The sequence below is a fragment of the Equus przewalskii genome, chromosome 27, assembly GCF_037783145.1.
Source record: "Equus przewalskii isolate Varuska chromosome 27, EquPr2, whole genome shotgun sequence".
NCBI classification, from domain to species: domain Eukaryota; kingdom Metazoa; phylum Chordata; class Mammalia; order Perissodactyla; family Equidae; genus Equus; species Equus przewalskii.
This window is the reverse complement of record NC_091857.1, coordinates 36,904,087-36,925,041: the sequence shown is the minus strand read 5'-3', so window position 1 is coordinate 36,925,041 and position 20,955 is coordinate 36,904,087. Positions and strand designations below refer to the sequence as shown.

At 43.9% G+C, this 20,955-nt stretch overlaps 1 protein-coding gene across 2 annotated transcripts in view; it reads right to left on the bottom strand.

Moving 5' to 3' along the window:
* Positions 1-450: 450 nt before the first annotated feature.
* The window catches only part of FAM3B (FAM3 metabolism regulating signaling molecule B), a 58,378-nt gene continuing 37,873 nt past the window's right edge, over positions 451-20,955 (bottom strand). For both annotated transcript variants that reach the window (XM_070597800.1, XM_008538182.2), the window contains 5 exons: positions 12,322-12,380; positions 11,350-11,400; positions 9,910-9,997; positions 8,662-8,794; positions 451-580 (listed from right to left, as the gene is read on the bottom strand). In XM_070597800.1, coding sequence (XP_070453901.1) covers positions 491-580; positions 8,662-8,794; positions 9,910-9,997; positions 11,350-11,400; positions 12,322-12,380 — 421 coding nt within the window. In that variant the 3' untranslated portion in view covers positions 451-490. The remainder of the gene's footprint in view (positions 581-8,661; positions 8,795-9,909; positions 9,998-11,349; positions 11,401-12,321; positions 12,381-20,955) is intronic.

The window sequence follows — 20,955 nt, the reverse complement described above, 5'->3', positions numbered from 1 at the left end:
AGATTTGTGGGATGAATAAGTTCATGGCCCCACAGGAAGAGCTCAAGGGTCAACTGGAGTTGACCGAGGCAGTCTGCCAAGCCCTCCTAGGAGCTGGCTGTCTGAAACAAGGCTGTGCTTGGTGACAATGGAATGAAGGTTTTCCCTCTGCAGAGCGTCTGGACCACAGGGGTCACACTTAGATCTGATCAAATAATAGCTCCGCCCCTGGGCAAGCAGCGCTTACTTCCCCCAACCCTCTCCTTTCCAGGTAAATCCCTTTATTCCCTTTAATCATTCCCACTCATCTGTCTCCCTGCTCATTCTATCTTCACTATATAAATACTGGCATAACAATACTGTGTGCCCAGATTTTATACAACGAGGAGAAATTGGTTGGCTGATGACAAACCCAAAACACTCATCATATATAGACTCTTGGATAAGATCCTTGCGCCATTCCATGATGCATTTGTCTAGCAAAAACCACATTTATTAAACCTGTGCAACGTTAGCTTGGCTCTTTCGGGATGCAGCCTTCTATCTGTATCTCTGCAGGCCAGCCAGAATATCTGTTCCTCGAATTGTCAGAGTGGTTAATCTGCGTAAAGGAAAGAAAACAATTTTATTTATTCACTAATCTAATCAACAAATATTTGTCGGCTATGAGCAAAGTCATATAAAGAGAATCACTTCCTAGAATGGAATTTGCTCCATCCTACTTTCTCTCGACGTGTTTCGTACTAATATTTGACCCAGGTGTTAATGCAGTTCTAGAACTTTCTGCAATAATGTAAACGTTCTGGAATCGACACTGTCCAATAGAGCCGCCACTAGCCACGTTTAGCAGTTGAGTACTTGAAATGTGCAAGTGTGACCGATGAACTGAATCTTAAATTCTATTTAATTTTAATAAATTTAAATGGAAATGCAAATTTAGCTAGTAGCTGCCATCCTGGACAGCACAGGTCTACTGTTTAGTTTTCAATTCTCAGAGAGGAGGAGGGTACTGTTTCTCAGGGTAATTGTAAATTCCTTGCTCAGGATGTGTGTTCATACTGATGTGGGATTTAGGCTTTCCTACTTTTTTTTTTTTTTTTTTTTTTTTTACAGATAATGGAGTCCCTTAACCTAATGCTTAAAAAGGATAATATGCATCCTAAACTTTGGAATTCTCTTTTTTTATATAACAGCTTTGAGATATAATTCACATACTATAAAACTCACCCATTTAAAGTGTACAATTCCATGGCTTTTAGTATATTCAGAGAGCTATGCAACCCTCACCACAATCAATTTTAGAACATTTTCATCACTGGAACAAGAAACCACAGCCCCACAAGCAGTCATTCTCTTTCCCCCACAGTCCTGGGCAGTCACAAATCTACTTTCTGTCTCTATGGATTTTGTCTATTCTAGAAATTTCATATAAATGGAAATATACAATATGTGGCCTTTTGTGTATGGTTTTCTTCCCTGAGTCTGTTTTCAAGGTTCGCCCATGTTGTACATGTATCAGTACTTTCTTTCCTTTTTCTTTTTGCTGAGGAAGATTCGCCCCGAGCTAACATCTGTTGCCAATCTTCTTCTTCTATGTGAGCCACCGCCACAGCATGGCCACTGACAGTCAAGCGGTGTGGGTCCATGCCTGGGAACCAAACCTGGGCCGCTGAAGCAGAGAAGGCTGAACTTAACCACTAGGCTACCAGGGTTGGCCCAGTAGTTTATTTATTTATATGGCTGAATAATATTCCAGTGTATGGCTACACCATATTTTGTATATACATTTTTTATCCATTAATCAGACATTTGAGTTGTTTCCACTTTTTGCCTATTATGAAGAATGCTGCTATGCACATTCATGTACAAGTTTTCCTGTGAACATATGTTTTCATTCTCTTGGATATACATTTATGAGTGAAATTGTTTGATCATATGGTAACTGTGTGCCTAGCCTTTTCAGGAACTGCCAGGATGTTTCCCAAAACAGCTGTACTATTACATTTCCTGGAGCAGTGTAGGGGGGTTCTCAACCCTCCACATCCTTGTCCAACTTCTCATTATGTCTTTTTCATTATAGCCATCTTAGTGAGTGTGAGGTGGTATCTCATTGTGGCTTTTATTTGCATTTTCCTGATGGCTAATGATGAGAATATTTTCATGTGTTTTTGGCCATCTGTACAACTTCTTTGAAGAAATGTCTATTCAGATCATTTGCTGACTTTAAAATCAGGTTCTCCTTTTATTATTGAGTGGTAAGAGCTCTTTATATATTCTGGATACAAGTCCTTGATTTGCAGATATTTTCTCCCATTCTGTAGGTTGTCTTTGTGTTTTCTTGATGGTGTCCTTTGAAGCACAAACATTTTAAATTTTGATGAAATGCAAATTTCACCTTTTGTTGTTTATGCTTTTGGTGTCATAGCTAAGAAATCACTGCCTAATCCAAGGTGACAAAGATTTATGCCTATGTTTTCTTCTAAGAGTTTAATAGTTCTAGCTCTTACATTTAATTATTTGGCCCATATTGACTTAATTTCTGTATATGGTGTGAGGTAGGGATCCAAATTCATCCTTTTGCAAGTGAATATGTGGTTGTCTCAGCACTATTCATTCCCCGTTAAATGCTTTTGGCACCCTTGTCGAAAATCAATTGACCCAAAATGTGAGGTTTTATTTCTGGACTCTCAATTCTACTCCATTGGTCTATATATCTATTGTAGGTGAGCAGATTTGCCACCCCAAAATATGTCTCTTTGGCATAAGGATTATTTTAGGCTGGGTACTGTTTTAGAAACAGCAGATATGGGGGGAGCTCTGAAAACCAAGGAGAAGTTACCCTTTGTAAGAGACATTTACATTTGTAAGGGAAATCCCTATTTGTAAGGGCATCTCCCTCTCTGTACCAGGAAGAAGAAAACATGTAACTCTCTTGAAACTCCTATCAGTGGAGAAGGCGTGGACTTAAATATGCAAAACAACCTTACCCTTGTTTACTGTGCTTTTCCTGGTCACCTCCTATAACTGACTCCCCCAACCCCAACATCTTATTTGTGTTTTGTGGGTGATGTTATTTAAAGCGGCAGCTTTGGCCCTTTTGGTGAGTTACCCTGTTTTCCTGGGTCTCTCCCATAAATACATGCTATTAAACTTTTGTTTGATTTTCTCCTGTTAATCTGTCTCACATCAATTTAATTCTTAGGCTAGCCAGAAGAACCCAGAAGTGTAGAAGGAAAATTTCCTTCCCTGACAGTATCTTACACCAGTACCATACCTTCTTGATCACTACAGCTTTGCAGTCAGTTTTGAAATTGGGAAGTGTGAATTCTCCAACTTTGTTCTTCTTTTTCAATATTGTTTTCACTATCTGGGTCCATCGAATTTCCCTATCAATCTTAGGATCGGCTTGTTAACTTATATAAAAAATGTCAGCTAGGATTCTGATAGGGATTGCATTAAATCTTTACATCAATCTGTACATCAGCTGTTAAGTATCGACCTCTTAACAATATTAAATCTTCCGATCCACAAACATGGAATATCTTTCCATTTTTAAGGTCCTCTTAATTTCTTTCAGCAATGTTTTGCAGTTTGTAGTGTATAAATCTTAACCTCTCCTAGGTTGTTTATTCCTAAGCATTATATTCTTTTTGATGCTATTATACATGGAATTGTTCTCTGAATTCTATTTGTGGATTGTTCATTGCAAGTAAATAGATTTTGTACATTGATCCTTATATCCTGCAAACTTGCTAAACTTCTTTATTAGTTTAGTTTTTTTAGTGGATTCCTAAGGATTTTCTATACACAAAATCATGTCATTTGTGAACAGAGATGGTTTTATTTCTTCCTTTCTAAGGTGAATGGCATCTATGTATTTATTTACCCAATTGCCCTGCTAGAACCTCCTGTACGATGTTGAAAAGGTGGCAAAGATGGACAGCCCTGTCTTGTTCCTGATCTTAGAGGGAAACCCTCCTATTTTTCACCATTAAATATGACGTCAGCTATGGGTTTTTGCAGATACCCTTTAAAGGGTTAAGGAATTTCCCTTCTAAGTTTGTTGAGTGTTTTTATCATGAAGGGGTACTGAATTGTGTCAGTGTGTTTTCTGTGTCTATTGAGAGAGTGACGCAGTTTTCATCCCTTCTTCTATTAATGTGATGTCTTACACTGATTGATTTTTGGATGTTAAATCAACTTTGTTTTCCTGGGATAAATCTCGCTTGGTTATACCTCCCTTCTTAAAACCACCCTTCTGACTTTTGTTGGGACTTTGGGGATCACGCAATTGAAGAAAATGTGCTCTATGCCTTCAAGAGGTTACAATCCAGGTGTGAACAGACACACAACACTAAGGCAAAGCACCACATGCCCGTCAAGGAAGGCACTGAGGGCCACGAGCACCCGCAGGCAGGGAAGAAGGCCCAGAAAGGCTTCACAAAAGAAATGGCACCACGCTTGTAGGGGAGCAGAATTTGTCACCCAAAATACATCTCTTTGGCATCAGGATTATCTTAGCCTGGTTATTTTTTAATAAATAGCAGACATATTAAAAGATAAAAATATCTTTTAAGAAAAAGCAGAGAAGCTCTGAAAACCAAGTAGAAGTTATCTTCTGTAAGAAACATTTACATGTATAAGAGAAATCTCTGTTCGTAAGGCTGTCGTCCCCAGGAAGCAGGGGATGACTCAATCTCTAGACATTTATCAATGGAGAAGGCAAGGACTTAAATCTGCATACCAGCCCTACCCTTGTTTACTGTGCTTTTCCTGGCCACCTCCCATAACTGACTCCTCACCCGCCAACATCTTCTTTCATCTTTAGCTAAAGGAGGTATTTAAGGTGATGGCGTCGGCCATTTCAGCGAGTTACTCAGTTTTCTGAGTCTCTCCCATGTAGACAGAAGGTATACATGGTAAACTTTTGTTTGTTTTTCTCCTGTTGATCTGTGTTATGTCAATTTAATTATTAGGCCAGACAAAGAACCTAGAAGGGTGGAAGGGAAATTTTTCCTCCCTGACACGGCGGATCTTGAAGGAGACTTAGGGAAAAGCAAAGGTCCGAGCGTGGGAAAGCTCTGCGATGGGTGGAAGAGGGCAAAGATTGTGGTGGTTTTGCTGGTGTGTTGAGCGTATACAAGCATGGAGAGAAGAGTGGGAAGGGATTAGCTGGGCTGGCAGCAAGGGTCTGAGCTCTGGTTCACCAGGGACCAAGACAAAGACCACACTGGAGGTGATGACAATGATGACCTGTGCTGAGTGCTGGCGATGACTGAGTCCAGGCCCAAATCCAGGTTACCCTCCCTTTAGACTGCCACCTTGTTTATTTCTCAGTTTGTGGGTCTCAGGTCGCTCCTCCCTTATGAAACTAGAACCAGCTTACATTTCAAAATTCAATTCAGTAGTGAGGCCAGGAGAGGCTTCTGAGCATGGAAATGACCCCAGAGCTGTGCCTGGGAAGCTGACTCTGAGAATAGCAGGGGGCGTGGATGTGCACGGTGGCTGGAGAGACCACCGAGGACTTGGGGGCCCTCCCAACACAGCCATACACCGCCCTTAGGGAAATCGACGGGGTGTGAGTCTGAATATCTCAAATGTGAAGACAAATGCTTCCTCTGACAGACTTAACTCAAGCTCTCAGAAGGACTGTGTTGAGGCCCTGGCTACCAGCTCAGGCCTCATCAAGGGTTGAGCAAACATCCTTTAGTGCCCTAAACCACAATAGCTCTTGTGAGTCCTGCACAAACTGCTCGCCGTGTTCAGGTCCAGTCCTTGAACTCTTGCTGCAACTGGGACAATAACTTTCAACCAACACATGCAGGCAAGACAGACATTTCCTGCAGTTCCCTTAAAGCCACCGTTTCAAGACACATCGGCTCTCTAAACTCAGTGCAGCGCTTGGAGACCCAGCCTCTTCCTCGATTCCGCCCATTCCAGAAACTCTCTTTCTTATCACCAGACCTTCTCACACATTGAGGTACATGGCGTGACTATTCCGGGTTGAAAACTGATTCGACTTGAACTAGCAAGACTGGCCTATGGCCTATCAAACATTCATTGTGCATCTGCTTAACCATTAAAGAATGAGCTCTCTTCAGATAAGCATGCAGACTTCCCCTCCTACGCCCTATTGATAACACTGCCCGGCTAGTCCCTTTCCCGACATTGACATGACATCGGGGTCATGTTGACCTGCTAATTGGCAGCTGATTACGTCTTTGAGACGTTGAGGTATATGTATCCTGGGCGTGTTTAATGCATGTCCTTTGTTCTAAAAAGATATAAGACTGTACTGAGAGCCATGCTTCTCCAGAACGTTTTCTTCTTTTCTGGAAAAGGCCTTCCCAGGTTATAGTCCTCACTCTGGCTCAGGTCAAACTCACCTCTGTCTCTTGTCTACACAATGGTTATTGGTAATTTTGCGTGGACACTTATAAAGAAAATGGGAGAGGCAAGGCCACTGCTACAGGGCAATTCCAATGTGAATTTGTTTCACGCACCTTAGCTAAACATTAACAGGGAAGCTTCGTTGAGATGTGAACATTTGAGTTAAAGGGACTCGAGCCTCGCTCCTGGCTTTTCTGGTGCATCTGAGGTAACAGTTCCAATTACAATAATAAGGACAGGCGCTGACACGTGGGAGCCCTTCCCTGCATGGCCTGACCCTCTCTGTCCCCCGACCAGTGCCCACAGTGGTCCTGCTGCTCCCACCACTCCTGCTGAGTTAGTGACCTGGGGAGACTGGGAAGGGCAGAGGGGACAGGGTAAGGCATGGGGGAAAGGGCAGCGAAGTTGGAAGATGATGTTAAGGGGAAGTTTGGATGTGCACGTGGGAATGAAGGTCAGGGCTGGGCTGGGGGGAGGGAGAAGGGGAGCTCCGGAAAGGCCCAGGTGCTGGGGATTACAGGGCTCCATCCTTGCATCCTGGCTGAGCCCCATGTGTTGCTCTCTCTTAGTCCTCACTGACTCTGTAGGATGGGCACCGTCATTATCCCTTTCTGACAGGAGATGATTCTGTGGCACAGAGAGGTTAACTAATTTTCCCAAAACCACACAGCTAAGCGCATAAAATCTGGAGATCTGTAAGACACTAGACTAGTGCTGATCATACAAGGAGCAGAGGAGAAGGTGACCCTGTATTACTAAAGAGGCCCAGAGAGGCGAGGTGGCTGTTCAAGATCACACCTGACCCCCTGCAAACCTGACACTGGACATCAGGCCCCTCTCCTAGCCGTGCACCTGGCTCACCTCACCCCCATGTGGGCCCAGGTAGTGGTGGCCCAGGGAGCCCCCCACGCAGAGCCAGGCAACGCCTCACACATCAGGACAAGTCTGTGAGGTCTCAACTGTATCCTGGGTGTCCAGACCCAATCATTAGTAACGAGTGGTCTACACTGCGGCCCCGGGTAAATGCTCCTGACAAGTTCTGCAGAGCTGGCTTCCTGGCTGTGAAAGAAATGAGAGGTGCAAGGAGAAAACCTGCTTTTTCAGATGCGTGCTAAAATAACCGCGATTTCTGAGCCTCCAAGGGCTACAACGAGGGCGTCAGAGAAGCTCTAGGGCTCCCTTGCGAGCCGGTCACGAGTCATCTGAGTGGTGGCCACAATGAAGTCACACCTCAGCCTCCCCTTCTCCTGCACCCAGGTGGTCCTGCCAACCAGGGGACGCCAACTGCCCACCTGCTTCTGTTTGCCTTCCTTCCCAGACCCAAAGCCACAGCGGACAGCGCAAAGAGGGGACCGGGACCAAATGTCCTGGTCTGGAGTCAGAGGCAACCTCTTGCACACCTTGGAGACATTCAAATCTCTGCCTCCTCTGAATTTCCAGCTCATAGAAAGGAGGCCCTTCTCCTAAGGAACAGTCGGAGGTCTCCCTCCTTGGCAGGCAGCCACCGCCCCCCCTTTCAGAGCCTGTCGGGTTTCAGCAACGGTTCCTGGAAAGCGGTACTTGGTGACAGAGGCTGCGTGCTCATCCCCAGAGGCCTCAGCCTGCAACTCCTACAACACTTTGCCAACCCTAGTTGGAACTTTCCCAGGAGACTAAGTTAATACGTTAGAACTTCATTCTTTTGATTTTATTTTTCTTGGATAAATAAAGGACATAGTGGGAGGGACTTATAATCAATCATGCAACAAGTTACAGCAACAGCAACAACGAGAGCTCCATTTCGCCAGTTTGTTTGGCGTCTGCCCCGTTTTAAGTGCTTCCCGTGCACAGGCTTGGTTAATCTCCTTAACCACCTTAACTAGTAAGCACTATTACCATCCCCAGGACAGAGGCAAAGGAAAGAGAGGCTTGGGACAAGGGCTGGCTGCAGCAGGACAGAAGAGCAATACCAATAGCCCACTCAGGATTTTCTACTTATAAACAGATTTGAGAAGTTTGAAACTTTGGTTAAGCACCTGACATAGTGGGAAAGGCTTATGAGCATCTTATGATGGACTCTTTGACTTGTAATGACGGACCGAGCGCTGGCTGCATAGGAGGTGATTTTCCCCAGATTTAGGAACTCGGCATCTCAGGCACAGACCCTGAGTGGAGAAGCGAGCGGGCGCCGCCTCGCCCTGTGCGGCAGGCACCGTACTGGAGACGGGCGGCTCTGACCCACCGGCAACACTTCACCTCACAGCGTGCGGAGGACCAACCCTTTGTGGGAAGGGACCTTTAAAAGCCACTCACCTTTTCTCTCTCAATTCCTGCAGGAAGTTCAAAGCCTTTTGCTGTGAGAAATACCCAGCTCGACCTGAATCGCATGTTCCTGACTTCTTTACTTCCAAGAGCTTCTATGGCCTTCTTGGCGTCCTCCTTCAGTCTGGGGACAGAGGGGACAGTGTCTGAACGTCTCATGTGGAGACCCCAGTGTGTTGCACTGTGTCTGTCCCAGAATAGAGGTTTCTAAAGCGACTCATCTCCTCCTCGGGCGAACGGCAGGAGGAAGAGGGCACGTGCTGATTGGGGATGTCAAATTTCTAGTAAAACCTGCGACAACATCCAGGACTCCCTTAGACTCGATTCTGGGTACAGAGTTTTAATTCTCAATTCTGAAAAGCCCCTGCTTCTTGGGGTTCAATCACATCCTCATACTCAGCCAACATAATTTTTGCTCCTTGCTGCACCCCCTGTTTACCAACCACGAAATGAGGTGGAGAAGTTACCGAAAGATGACAGCGAATGTTAAAACTGTCCCTTTCATATTCAGACAAGTCAGTACCAAAAAAAGAAAAAATGAAAAACCTAAAACAATACTGCATTGTAAAAGGGGTACAATTGAGAGGAAGCAAAGGATGGAGGGCAGAAAGGGAAAGGAAAAAATAACAAGTTCAGGTTTTCCTAAACGAGTTAAATCTGAGTGTTTCAGAGTTGTATCAAGGCACTTCAGTCTGGTAAGATGCTCTAGTGAAAACAGGACCTGAGGTCAAACACATGTGGGCAATGCTGTGTTCAGGAGCCGCTTCCTGGAGGTTCGCAGTGCAGAGAGGCCCTTCGAGGCTCTGGGAAGATTGGCAGTGAAGGCGCACATGTTTACTTGGAAGAGCAGACGGGGAGAAACACTGAGCCAGATCACCTGCTCCGTCGTGAAAGCGTTGCACGTGTGTCAGTGCCACACTGGGTTTAGCTTTTCTGGCCAACAACCGTAAAAAGCTAACTGCTTTTCCATCCTAATTACAGTCAGCAGTGGCTCTGTCTTGCTACCTGGAAATATTCCTTAGCTTCTAGTACTTACGTCCTCCACTGGCTAGTCATCTCTTTAGAAGCACAGTCTGTTTTGCCCTGGTCCCCTATTCCTTTTCCTTGAAGAAGCATCTTGCTCCTTGGAGTTTTGTCCTTTCCTAGAGGACGCACTGAGGGGCCAGCTGGGGCCTGGTGTTCTCCACCCAGCTGGCTTCTCTTCCCCACCTCCACTGTGACAAACCTGTCCCCACTCACCTGCTGCTGCCATCATCGTGGGTCACCATGAGGAGCAGGGACTTCGGGGGAGCACTCTGAATAAAATTGGTCATCGGTCCAGAGTTATCTGTCGGGTCGATGCAAATCAGTTTTAGGCTCTTCTCTGTTACCTCAGACTCTTGCCCTCGATGCTGTGCGTCCTCTGCTCGCAGCCTCTGTGTCCGCTCCGACTCTCCACCACGTAACAGTGCTCCGGCTCTTACAGTCGACAGCCACTGGGGCTCCATGGTGGGACCGCGGGAGGTGAGCAGCACGATCAGATCATGAAGATTCCATTAATCAAGCTCAAAACCAGCCACAACATTGGCAGCACAGGTGGAGTTTTCTCTGCAGTTACTCACGAAACCCCAGACCCAAGTGTGAGCACCTTAGAGCAGAGCGGCCCCAGGACACTGATGTGCAGAACGGAGAAGAGAAACACAGAGACACGCAGACCAGATGGGACAGGGGGCTAAGTCTTTGCTAAGAGACCTATCTATGCCTTACAGGAAGAAAATAAAGCTTAATCTCAAACCTCATTGTTTACCGCTGGGGCTGGTTCTTTATACTTATGCTTAAGTTAACTGCAAAGTAAAAATGGATAGTTCCTATCGAGTGTATCCAGGCATTTCTCATTGCTCTTCTTCAGGATCTTTTTTTTAAAGATTGGCACCTGAGCTAACAACTGTTGCCAATCTTCTTCTTTTTCTGCTTTTTCTCCCCAAATCCCCCAGTACATAGTTGTATATTTTATTTGTGGATCCTTCTAGTTCTGTTTTATGGGACGCCGCCTCAGCATGGACTGATGAGCGGTGCCATGTCCATGCCCAGGATCCGAGCCTGCGAAACCCTGCGCCGCTGAAGCGGAGCACGCAAACTTAACCACTTGGCCACGGGGCCGGCCCCCTTCTTCAGTATCTTTATAAAGACTTGTTTTCAACAATTCTTGGTGTTAAACAAAAATAAAAAGGGCTGGTATATCCCAACCAACAACTGCATTCAAGATCTAGTGCCCAGAATGGAGAGACCACTGGAGGTGAAGGGGCACCACTGGTTCCAGGAATGCGTGCTCCGAGCCCAGGAGGCATGAACTTGACAGTAATTGTGACAATATTCAAGGCTGGATGCTGATCACATTATTTTATACATATTTGATTTTGAAAAAAGAGGTATTTTCTTTCCCATTATCCAATGAAGGAATAGAAGGAAAAGAGCCAGGACAACTGTGATCAGAGGAAAGATATTTTCTAGTTAATGCCTTCAACCTCTGTTACACGAACTCAATTAGGGACTAAGAGGATTTCTGTCAGACCATTCTAGAATACTCACATGAGCTTCTGGCAATATTTTTAATAAACAAAATAAGAATGTTTGACATTTTTGTGTTTTCATCCTAACTTATGTTTATAATTCACTTTAAGAGGAAAAAGTTTTTCTTACCACCTTCATACATATCAAAATACCGTGTTGCTATCACTTTCCCAGTCGCATCTGAAAACAAAAGAAATGGCTTTTGAAAGAAAGTTTGTTGGGACTCAGGGCACCCTTGTGGCACCGCGGTTCTCAAGATGGCACGTTCCTTCTGTCTCTTTCCAGGAGGCATGACTGCTGCGATGGCCCAGCTTGAGGAAAAAAGGCTGCCTTCCTTGGAGGGGTGTTACCAATGTGGGGACAGACAGGGCTTGTCAGCTCTTCTAGAACTTTCTTCCCGTCTGCCTCCAGTTAGATGTGATCCTATGCTTTTTCCTGTCACACCTGCCTCTGCCCGCAGAACCACCAGGGCCCCCACTCAGCCCTTTCTGGTCCCCATTAGGCTTTCCTGCAGGATTATGAGGCTGGGCACATTTTGTCTCAGGTTTCTACAGCCCTGCTGTCACTGGACTATGCGCTCAGCTCAGGTACTCCACGGGACACCGTTTCCCCAAACCTGCTACTGTTCCTATTGCCTGGGGTCCAGCAGCAATCCCAAAAGAATGTTGCCCCAGGCCTAAGAGGAGGCCAGCTGAGCTTCCCCTGAGGCCTGAGTCGCCTTTTATCACACAGCGGTGACAACTGGCTGGCGGTGTCACCCTCTGCTGGGCCACCAGGAGCGGATGTGAGGTTGTACTCCAGGACGGCCTGAGGTCCCCCTCTGCGTATCTGGTTTTAACCCTGCCTCCTGCTGCGCCTTTTTTGTTTTTTTAAAAGTCTACTTATAATTGGTTTCAGGGTTTTTTTTTTTTTTTTGTACGTACCACAAATAACCTGTAAAGTGAGGCACTGTAAAAATAATTAAATATATAATTTCAAAATGCATTAAAATATAAACCTACACTAGATTGCATGCAAAAATCCTCGAAAACCCAAGGTATCTTTGAAAATCCAATCGCAGAGCTTTTAGAGAAGTTTTAAAGAAAACACTGAACAACTTACAGTTAACAATGGCAATATTTATTCCTCTTGCAACATTTCTAGTCTTCTCTCCTATGAGCCTGAAATGCAAATATGCATTAGACAAAGAACTCCTTTCTTAGTGGGCAGTGAGGAGCCCTCCCCGCTCTGTAAGATCTTTTCTTGGCAGAGTCACTGCCCGGCCCTCGTTGCTGACCACTCCCTCGCAGGTACGCGCTGGCCTAGACCCAGCTTCCTTCAAAGTCACCCCTACTCGGTCCACACACATCCATCCCCAAGTTTCTATAGACTCAGTCCTGCGGGGAACCTGGAAACTGCATTTAATCTTATAATATAGATAAACAGCCAGGGAGAGGAAAAACTAATATTTATTCAGCACAGTCTTTTTCCATCTTTCCACTGAAACCTCAGTCCCAGCATAAGCCTTCATTTTTCCATTTTATAAATATGAAGTAGTAAGAGGTGGATCAATAAGAGAAGGATGTAACCCAACTCTGCGATCCACGTCCATAGGTCCTCCCCCTCAGCGGACTGACGGCGGCTTTGCTTGACTCCCGGGCAGCCTTTTGTCCAGCCACAAAATGCAACCCAGTTTATCTCCTTACTTTTTTTTTTAAAGATTGGCACCTGATCTAACAACTGTTGCCAATCTTTTTTTTTTTTCTGCTTTATCTCCCCAACCCCCCCAGTACATAGTTGTATATCTTAGTTGCAAGTCCTTCTAGTTGTGGGATGTGGGATGCCGTCTCAGCGTGGCCTGAAGAGCAGTGCCATGTCCGCGCCCAGGATCCGAACCCCGGGCCGCCACAGCGGAGCGCACGAACTTAACCACTCGGCCACGGAGTCGGCCCCTAATTTTTACTTTTAAATAGGAAAATATGACATATCAACCTCAAGGGGCCTGTGCTCTATAAGCAGGAAGAAGACGGACTTTCCTGGAGGTGGTAATTATTGCTGAAGGTCTTGGGACCCTCGTGTCTGTGTGCGTGCACCCTCTGTCCAGTTTTAGAATCAATGATCTGGTAGCTTCATGGAAAGAATCTGGAAGCTTTCCCCGTTTCCCATGCTTTGGAATAGTGAATACAGAGCTGTCATATTCGGCTCTTGACATGTTTACCTATCTCCCCTGTGAGCCTTCTAGGCTAAGTCCTTTATGGAGGAGCAGCTTTTCAAGAATTTTAAAGAATACTCCATAAAAACTTGAAAAGAAGCAAAAAGAAACTTCCACTTATGATAATGGAAAATTGAGTAATCTGAACCTACTCTCCCATAGAGAAAAACAAAACAAAACAAAAATGAACTTTTTTTTTAAAAAAAAGATCTGCTTGAATCTATTAGAGACCTAATAAGGCAGTAAAGAATTCCCGGGCCAAGATTTGGGAGAAGACTAAATTTCAAGGTGGCAAGCCTAGCATATAAAGCTACTTTACCCTAGAAGCATTTGTTAATTCTAGAAAAGTACCATATAAGGTGAGTAGCACTTCTGACAACCATGTGAGGTGAGTGGGACACAAGTTGGAAGCCAGGGCCCACTAAAGGGAAGGTCACGTTAAATCCCCCAATTTTATTTGGGTTGAATCCTAAAAGTGAGAGCGAAGCAGAAAGAAATCAGAGCTTGTATAACTGTAGCCCAGCTTTAAGACAACTGGGTGGGCCAGAAAAACTCAATCCTTAACATTTATTCAGATCATTCTGTATGGCTAATGGCTCCAGGTCCCTGGCAGAAGAAAACAAATATTCTCAGAAGAAGAAGATAATATCATCTAACATCTCAATTTTTAAAATAATAATTTCTTAAATGCACTGTCTGGTATGCTATCAAATGAACCCTGGTACATGAGGACAGACGCCAAGAGAAATGAGAACCCCTGGAACCAGCAGAAAACATTGGTAACAGTGAGAGACTCACAGGGCTTCCCAATAGTAGAACTAGCTAACAGAGTTTAGAGTAACTATATTTAATATGTCCAAGAAGATGAGAAATAAAACCGAAAGTCTCAAAACTGGAAACCACAAGAAATGATATGGAAATCAGAAAACCACAATAAAGTTCTAAAACTAAAATAATATAATATCTGAAACCAGCAGTTAATGGACGGTTTTAACAGCAGAATATGCACAGTAGAAGAGAGAATTAGTGAACAGGAAAACATTCAGAGGAAAACAGCTCTGTCCACAATGAAGGACAGTGAGATACAAAGATGGAAAATACAAAACAGACTGTAGGCTACAGAGAATATAGTGATAAGGTCTAACATATGCTTCATTAGGAGTCTCAGAAGAACGGGAGCAAGTAAATGGGGCAGAAGATACAATAGCAGAGATTTTGTTCAATGTGATGAAGCACTTCAATACACACATATTTAAGAAGCCCAACAGACTCCAAATAAGATAGGGCTACAACAACAGACACAGCGGGGTACAAGTGTTGAAAGCCAAAGACAAGGAAGAAAGCTTAAAGGAATCAGAGAAGGACAAAAAGGGCAGTTACTTTCACAGAATCAGCTTTTAGGTTGTTAGCTGAGAAATGGAAGCCGGAAGACAATGCAGTGGTCTCTTGAATGGGTTGAAAGAAAATTAAGAGCCAGCACAGCCTGGAAAAATATCTTTCAGCAATGAAGATGACATAAAGATATTTCAGAGAAAGATAAACTAAGGGAGTTAACCACCAGCACACCGTAGAGAAGCTTTTGTTCCGTATCTTTTGGTGTCATGAAGCTTATCCATAAGTATTAGTTGTTACTGAGTCTTATGAGTCTGTCTAGAGTATCATTGAAGTTGAGGGTTGTGGTGGTGGCCCCTCCAAACACATTACCCACCTGAAATATATGCACGTGTGCTCCAAGAGACATGAACAGGACTATTCACAGCACTGTTATTCATATCGGCTCCAAACTAGATACGATTCAATGTCACTCAATAGCAGAAGGAATAAATAAGTCGTATATATTTATGCAATGCAGTATTACACAGCAATGCAAGTCAGTGAACGACAGCTACATCCACCACCAAAGATGATTCTCACAAATATAATTTTGAGCAAAAGAAGTCAGACACAAAAGAGCATATGGTTTGAGATTCCATTTATATAAATTTCAAAATAGACAAAGTTAAACAATAGTGTTTTGCAATGCATGGAAATGATCACTATAAAAAACAGAATAGAGGTTACCTTTGGACAATAAGGAAGGGGGGCTGCATTTGGAAAGGGGGACACAGAAGGCCTGTGGAGCGTTAGTGATAGTCTATTTCTTAGCCTGGATGGTGGTTCACAAGTATTCGCCTTATTATAATTCATTACAAAACAACATCTTCACAAGGTTATTCATTGTAGTAGTATTTGTAAGACCAAAATATTTCAAACAGTAAAAACATCTATCAGTGTAGACCTGATGGAATAAACTATGATACGTCCAAGCCATAGAATACTATGCACCCATAAAAAGGAATGAGGACAATCTCTATGTATTGATATGTGGTGACCTCTATTATACTGGTAAGGGAAAATAGCAAAGTGCAGAACTGTGTATAAAGGTTGCAGCCTTTTATACAAGAAAGGAGATATATATATATTTCTCTCTCACACATATGCATAAATATACTCACATATATATACATATATATAAAACACCTAGACAAGGATGTATTAATTATATATATATTACACATATAATATATATACACACACATCCAATTTGCTTATTTTTGACCAAAAAAAACCACTGGAAGCATAAATCAGAAATTAATAAAAAATTAATGAGGATGAGAAAAGGGGGTGAGGAGAACAAAGTGGAGGGTATCGGGGAGATTTCTTTGAGTACGATTTTATTTTGTACACATAATGTTGATTTTTGAACCATGTAAATGTATTAAAAAATTAAATAAAATCCAAAGAAAAACAAAACAAACCCTAGAATTTAAAACAAACTGAAATAAATCTAACTGCACATCAAATATGTAACACAACTATAGAAGAAATGATTTCACATGGCTTCGGTCGCAGTATTTGGATTGTTTAATAATGGAATATTTTTAAAGACAGAAAGAACTGAAAGGAAATTTGTAGGTTCACTCAGTAGCTATGTTGATGCTGTAATTTGAAAGCGAACATGATGGTACTAGGAACCAAGATTTTCAGTGTAAGAGAAAAGAATTAAGCCAAGCCCGCTGGTTCTTTCCCTGCTTATGTCTAGTCTATGGATGAGCCCATTGAAGGTGTTCCCACTTCTCTTACAGTGTTCTCAATCTCCACCATTTCCTTTCGATTCTTTCTTAGAGTTTCCACCTCTCTGCTCACGTTACTCATCTGTTCTTGTATTTGGTCCACTTTTTTGACTAGAGCTCTTAGCATATGAATCAGAGCTGTTTCAAATTCCTGGTCTGCTAATTGCAAACTCTCTGCTATATTTGAGTCAAGTTCTGAAGCTTGCCCCGTGCCTTCAAACTGTGTTTTTTACCTCTGGTGTGCCTTGTTGTTTTGTTGAAAGCCAGCCATGGGACATCAGGTAAAAGGAACTGAGGTACACAGATCTTAGTGTGAGGCTCCACGGTCATCTGGCTGGGAGTCAGGCTGTATTTGCTATCTGCTGTAGCTGTAGGTGTTAAAGGCTAAAATTTCTCCCCTAGGTCCTGGATATCCCGAGAGACCCTTTAAAATTGGGTTTAGCCTTGCAGTTCTTGTCAGCTGTAACCCCGTTATTTCACAGGAGCCTTATTTATGTGGTGGTAGGATGTGGGAAGGGGAAGTAGTCTGCTACTTCCTATTATACTATATATATATTCCTATTCCAACTACTACTGAGTCCTATGATTAGGTCTCAGGCTTTGGAGAGCCTGAGCCCCTGGGCTGTGGCCTTCACAAGTGGTCATGCTTTCTCTTTTACCCCTTACGTAAGACAGGAAGGCTAGAAGGGGCTGCAGTTGGGGAGTTTCTCCCCTCCCAGTTAAGTCTCTGGTAAAACCCACATTGGTTAGACTCTGGCAGAACACTTTCCCTTGAAGGCAGGGCCTGGTTAAGAACAGAACGCTGTGGTCATATTTCAGAACGGTTACTTCTCCCTTCCCCCTGCCAGAAGCACAGGGCATTTCTCTCTGATCTTCACTCTGAGAGCCTGGTGGGGCTCCTGAAGGAAAAAAATCAGGAAAGTGTAGGGGCTCCGTCAAGGCTCGGGCTCCAGGAGTTCAGACCTCTCGAGCTAGCCCAAGCCCGGTCTCCAGCAATGAGCCACTTCTCCTTGAAGGATTCCGACCTGTCCTGGCTCCGCCTGGCGTTTCTGCTCAAGGTAAGCTGTGATTCTGTCAATCTGCCCGTCTCCCCAGTTTTCAGGGATGGTTTGCCGTGCGACCTCAGTCCTCTCGTATGGATGTGCTTTTTATATACAGCATAATTTAGGATTTATGTGCTGTGATCCAATCTGAGAGTTGTTTTCCTTTAATTGGCAGTTTTCAGGCCACTGACTACTACGTGACGTATATTTGCTCTTTGTGACACTGTCACCCTTGGGCTGTTTTTGTTGCTTTTTAAATTTTTTCCTTTTGCTATATGGTGTGCATTTTCTTTGCTTTGTTAAAAGTCATATATTAACTAAGGCATAAGCATATTTAAAAATACCATTTCAATAAATGAAAAGACCAAATACAGAGAAAATTTTTATAATGCAAAAGGGCTAACTACCTTAATATATAAGGAATCTTATAAATCAATAAAAAGGCCAATGACAGAAATAAAAATGGGCAAGAGATAGAACAGATAGTTCACAGAAAGTAAATACAAAGGCTCTTACCATGAAAAGATCCTCAATTCACTTATAGCAAGAGCAATAAAAGTGAAAATCTGATCTGAGACTCCAATTGTCATCACTCAAAATGGCAAAGATCAACAGAATGGCAAAAGGTCAACTGCTGTTTTGGACAGACTGTGGGGAAACAGTCATTCTTGTCGTGTTAACCTGAGTCCTCTGAGAAGCAGCCACCAGAACAGGATTAAGTGCATGAGACATTTTATTAGGGGAAACGCCTACAACACAAGATGGGAGGGAGCTGGGTTAAGCCAGGAGAGCTGTCAGACCATGATGCGAGTCTGACTCTCTGAGAAGGAGAGGGAGAAGCTTGGGTGGACGTGCCTGGGCTGCCGTTCGGTCTCAGGAGGGTACAGCAAGGCCACTGGGGCAACCTGGAACCCAAGGCAGCCATCAGCAGAGCCTGTGTCTCCCAAGAATGGCCCTGCCTGGTGTCCCTCTGTGCTGAGGAGGATTGTCTCCTTCACTAAACTCTACTCAGCCTCCCTGAGCTCTTTTTCAACTAGGCCTGACTTTTTGACTTCTGTGTTTATCTCTGCATTGTCTAATTTTGGCAAGAATTCTGCTAAGTCAGTTTAACTAGGAGCCCTCCCCTTTGATATTTGATCACCCTCCATATCTGATCAGGTTCCTCATCCTCCACCATCCTCCAGGTGACATCTGATACTCTGTTCTGCTGTTAGCAAGAATCCTGTTAGGTTGGTTTAGCCAGAATCCCTCCACCTCACCCCTGATGTTTCCACTTAGTAATTTTCTATCCACTGAGCCCCACCCCGCTCCTCGTCTACAAACTCCCACTTGCTCATGCTGTATTGAACCCCATCTCTCTCCCCAACTGCAAGACCCCACGACAATGGTCCTACAGCTATTGCCATGGCCCCCCTTGAATAAAGCCTGCCTTAGCATATTCAACAAGTGGCATGAATATTTTTTTCTTTAACGGTGCTCAGTCCTTGGCTAGGAGCAGCCCATGGGAAGCATGGCCTCAGGCAAACAGGCTATGGACTTCAGAATGCAGCAGCTGGAACTCTTGGTCCGAGGATCTTTTCAAGATGGCAGTGTAGGCAGACTGAACTCATCTCCTCCCATGAACACAACCAGGTTACAACTATTTTTGGAAAAACTACCCTAGATAGAAAACTGAAAACTGGATAAAAAGAACCCCCACAACAAGGGACAGTCCTGACTAAGGCGGAAGAGGCAGAAAGTCCTTCTGGATAGGTAAAAAGCCAACTTCAGGAGCAGCGGAGTTTCTCAGCCCGCCAGGCAGGAGCCACCCTAAGGTACACAGCCCTCCCTGGAGGAGTGAGATCCTGAGCGGGGGCCGATACTGCTATAAGCATCCTTCCGACTCAGCCCAACTGAGACGAGGGTCTTACTATCTGGAACCCTTGGTCAATGAACTCCCTGCAACTGGAGACCTGAGAAGCACATTCTCATGGTTACCACGCTTAAACACTGCTGGTGGGCAATAGACACATGAAAAGATGTTCAAAATTACTAATTATTAGGGAAATGCAAATCAAAACTACAATGAGATAGCACCTTACACCTGTCAGAATGGCTATAGTTACCAAGACAAAAAATAACAAACGTTGGAGAGGATGTGGAGAAAAGGGAACCTTCACGCACTGCTGGTGGGAATGCAAACTGGTGCAGGCGCTATAGAAAACAGTATGGAGATTTCTCAAAAAATTAAAAATAGGAGTACCATATAACCCAGCCATCCCACTACTGGGTATTTATCCAAAGAACTTGAAATCAACAGTCCAAAGAGACCCATGCACCCCTATGTTCACTGCAGCACTATTCACAATAGCCAAGACATGGAAGCAACCCAAGTGCTCATGGACTGATGACTGGATAAAGGAGATGTGGTATATAGCTATATACAATGGAATACTACTCAGCCATAAAAAGACAAAATCGTCCCATTTGCAACAACATGGATGGACCTTGAGGGTATTGTGCTAAGCGAAATAAGCCAGACAGAGAAAGACAAACACCACATGATTTCACTCACATGTGGAAGATAAACACAGGGATAAAGAGAACAGATTGGTGGTTAATAGTGGGGAAGGGGTAAAGGGGCACATTTGTTTGGTGACAGGTAAAAATTAGACTACGATGCAGTCTGTACAGAAATTGATAAATAATAATGTACACCTGAAATTACACAATGTTATAAATCATTGTGACCTCAATAAAATAACTGGAAAAACAAAAAGGAAGCACCCTTCACGTCAGTGCGACCTTGCAGCTAAGCTTATGCAAGGAAGCATAAGGCAAGTAAGCTTATGAAATGGGAAGAAACGTGTTTCTAGTCACAAATCACAATAGAAATCCCTTACTGATTCCTGCTTCATAAACTGAGCTGTAACTACTGGGAGCCCCGCTCCCTAACTGCCTTTGGTTTGAAAGTCTCCTTGTTGTCAGGCTGTTTGTTTCTCGCTCAATAAAATATTCATATCCAGGAAAACCCTCTGAAATTTCTTTTGACAGTCACAGTAATGTAAATGATGGATTTCGATCCAACCAAAATGACAGTATAATGACTCAATCAGGACGACAGTGAGGAAAGAGGACAGGAATTGGGTGGTGATGCAAGACCTCTCGCCTACCGAGTGGTGAGTCAGCAGTTCATGCCTAAATGGGAAACCAAGACGCGGTGACAGAAGCCTGCTATTTGGAGACGTGGAAGCAAGGAGCCCCCGAGAGCTGGAGGAGGCTGTCCCGGGCGGTGACGTCCGCAGGCACCCAGGAAACCCACGAATGAGACAAGAAAACCACTTGTCTTTCTACACAAACCTGGCTATTTTATCAGACAATGAGATCTCTGCAACCCAGCTGGTTTTGC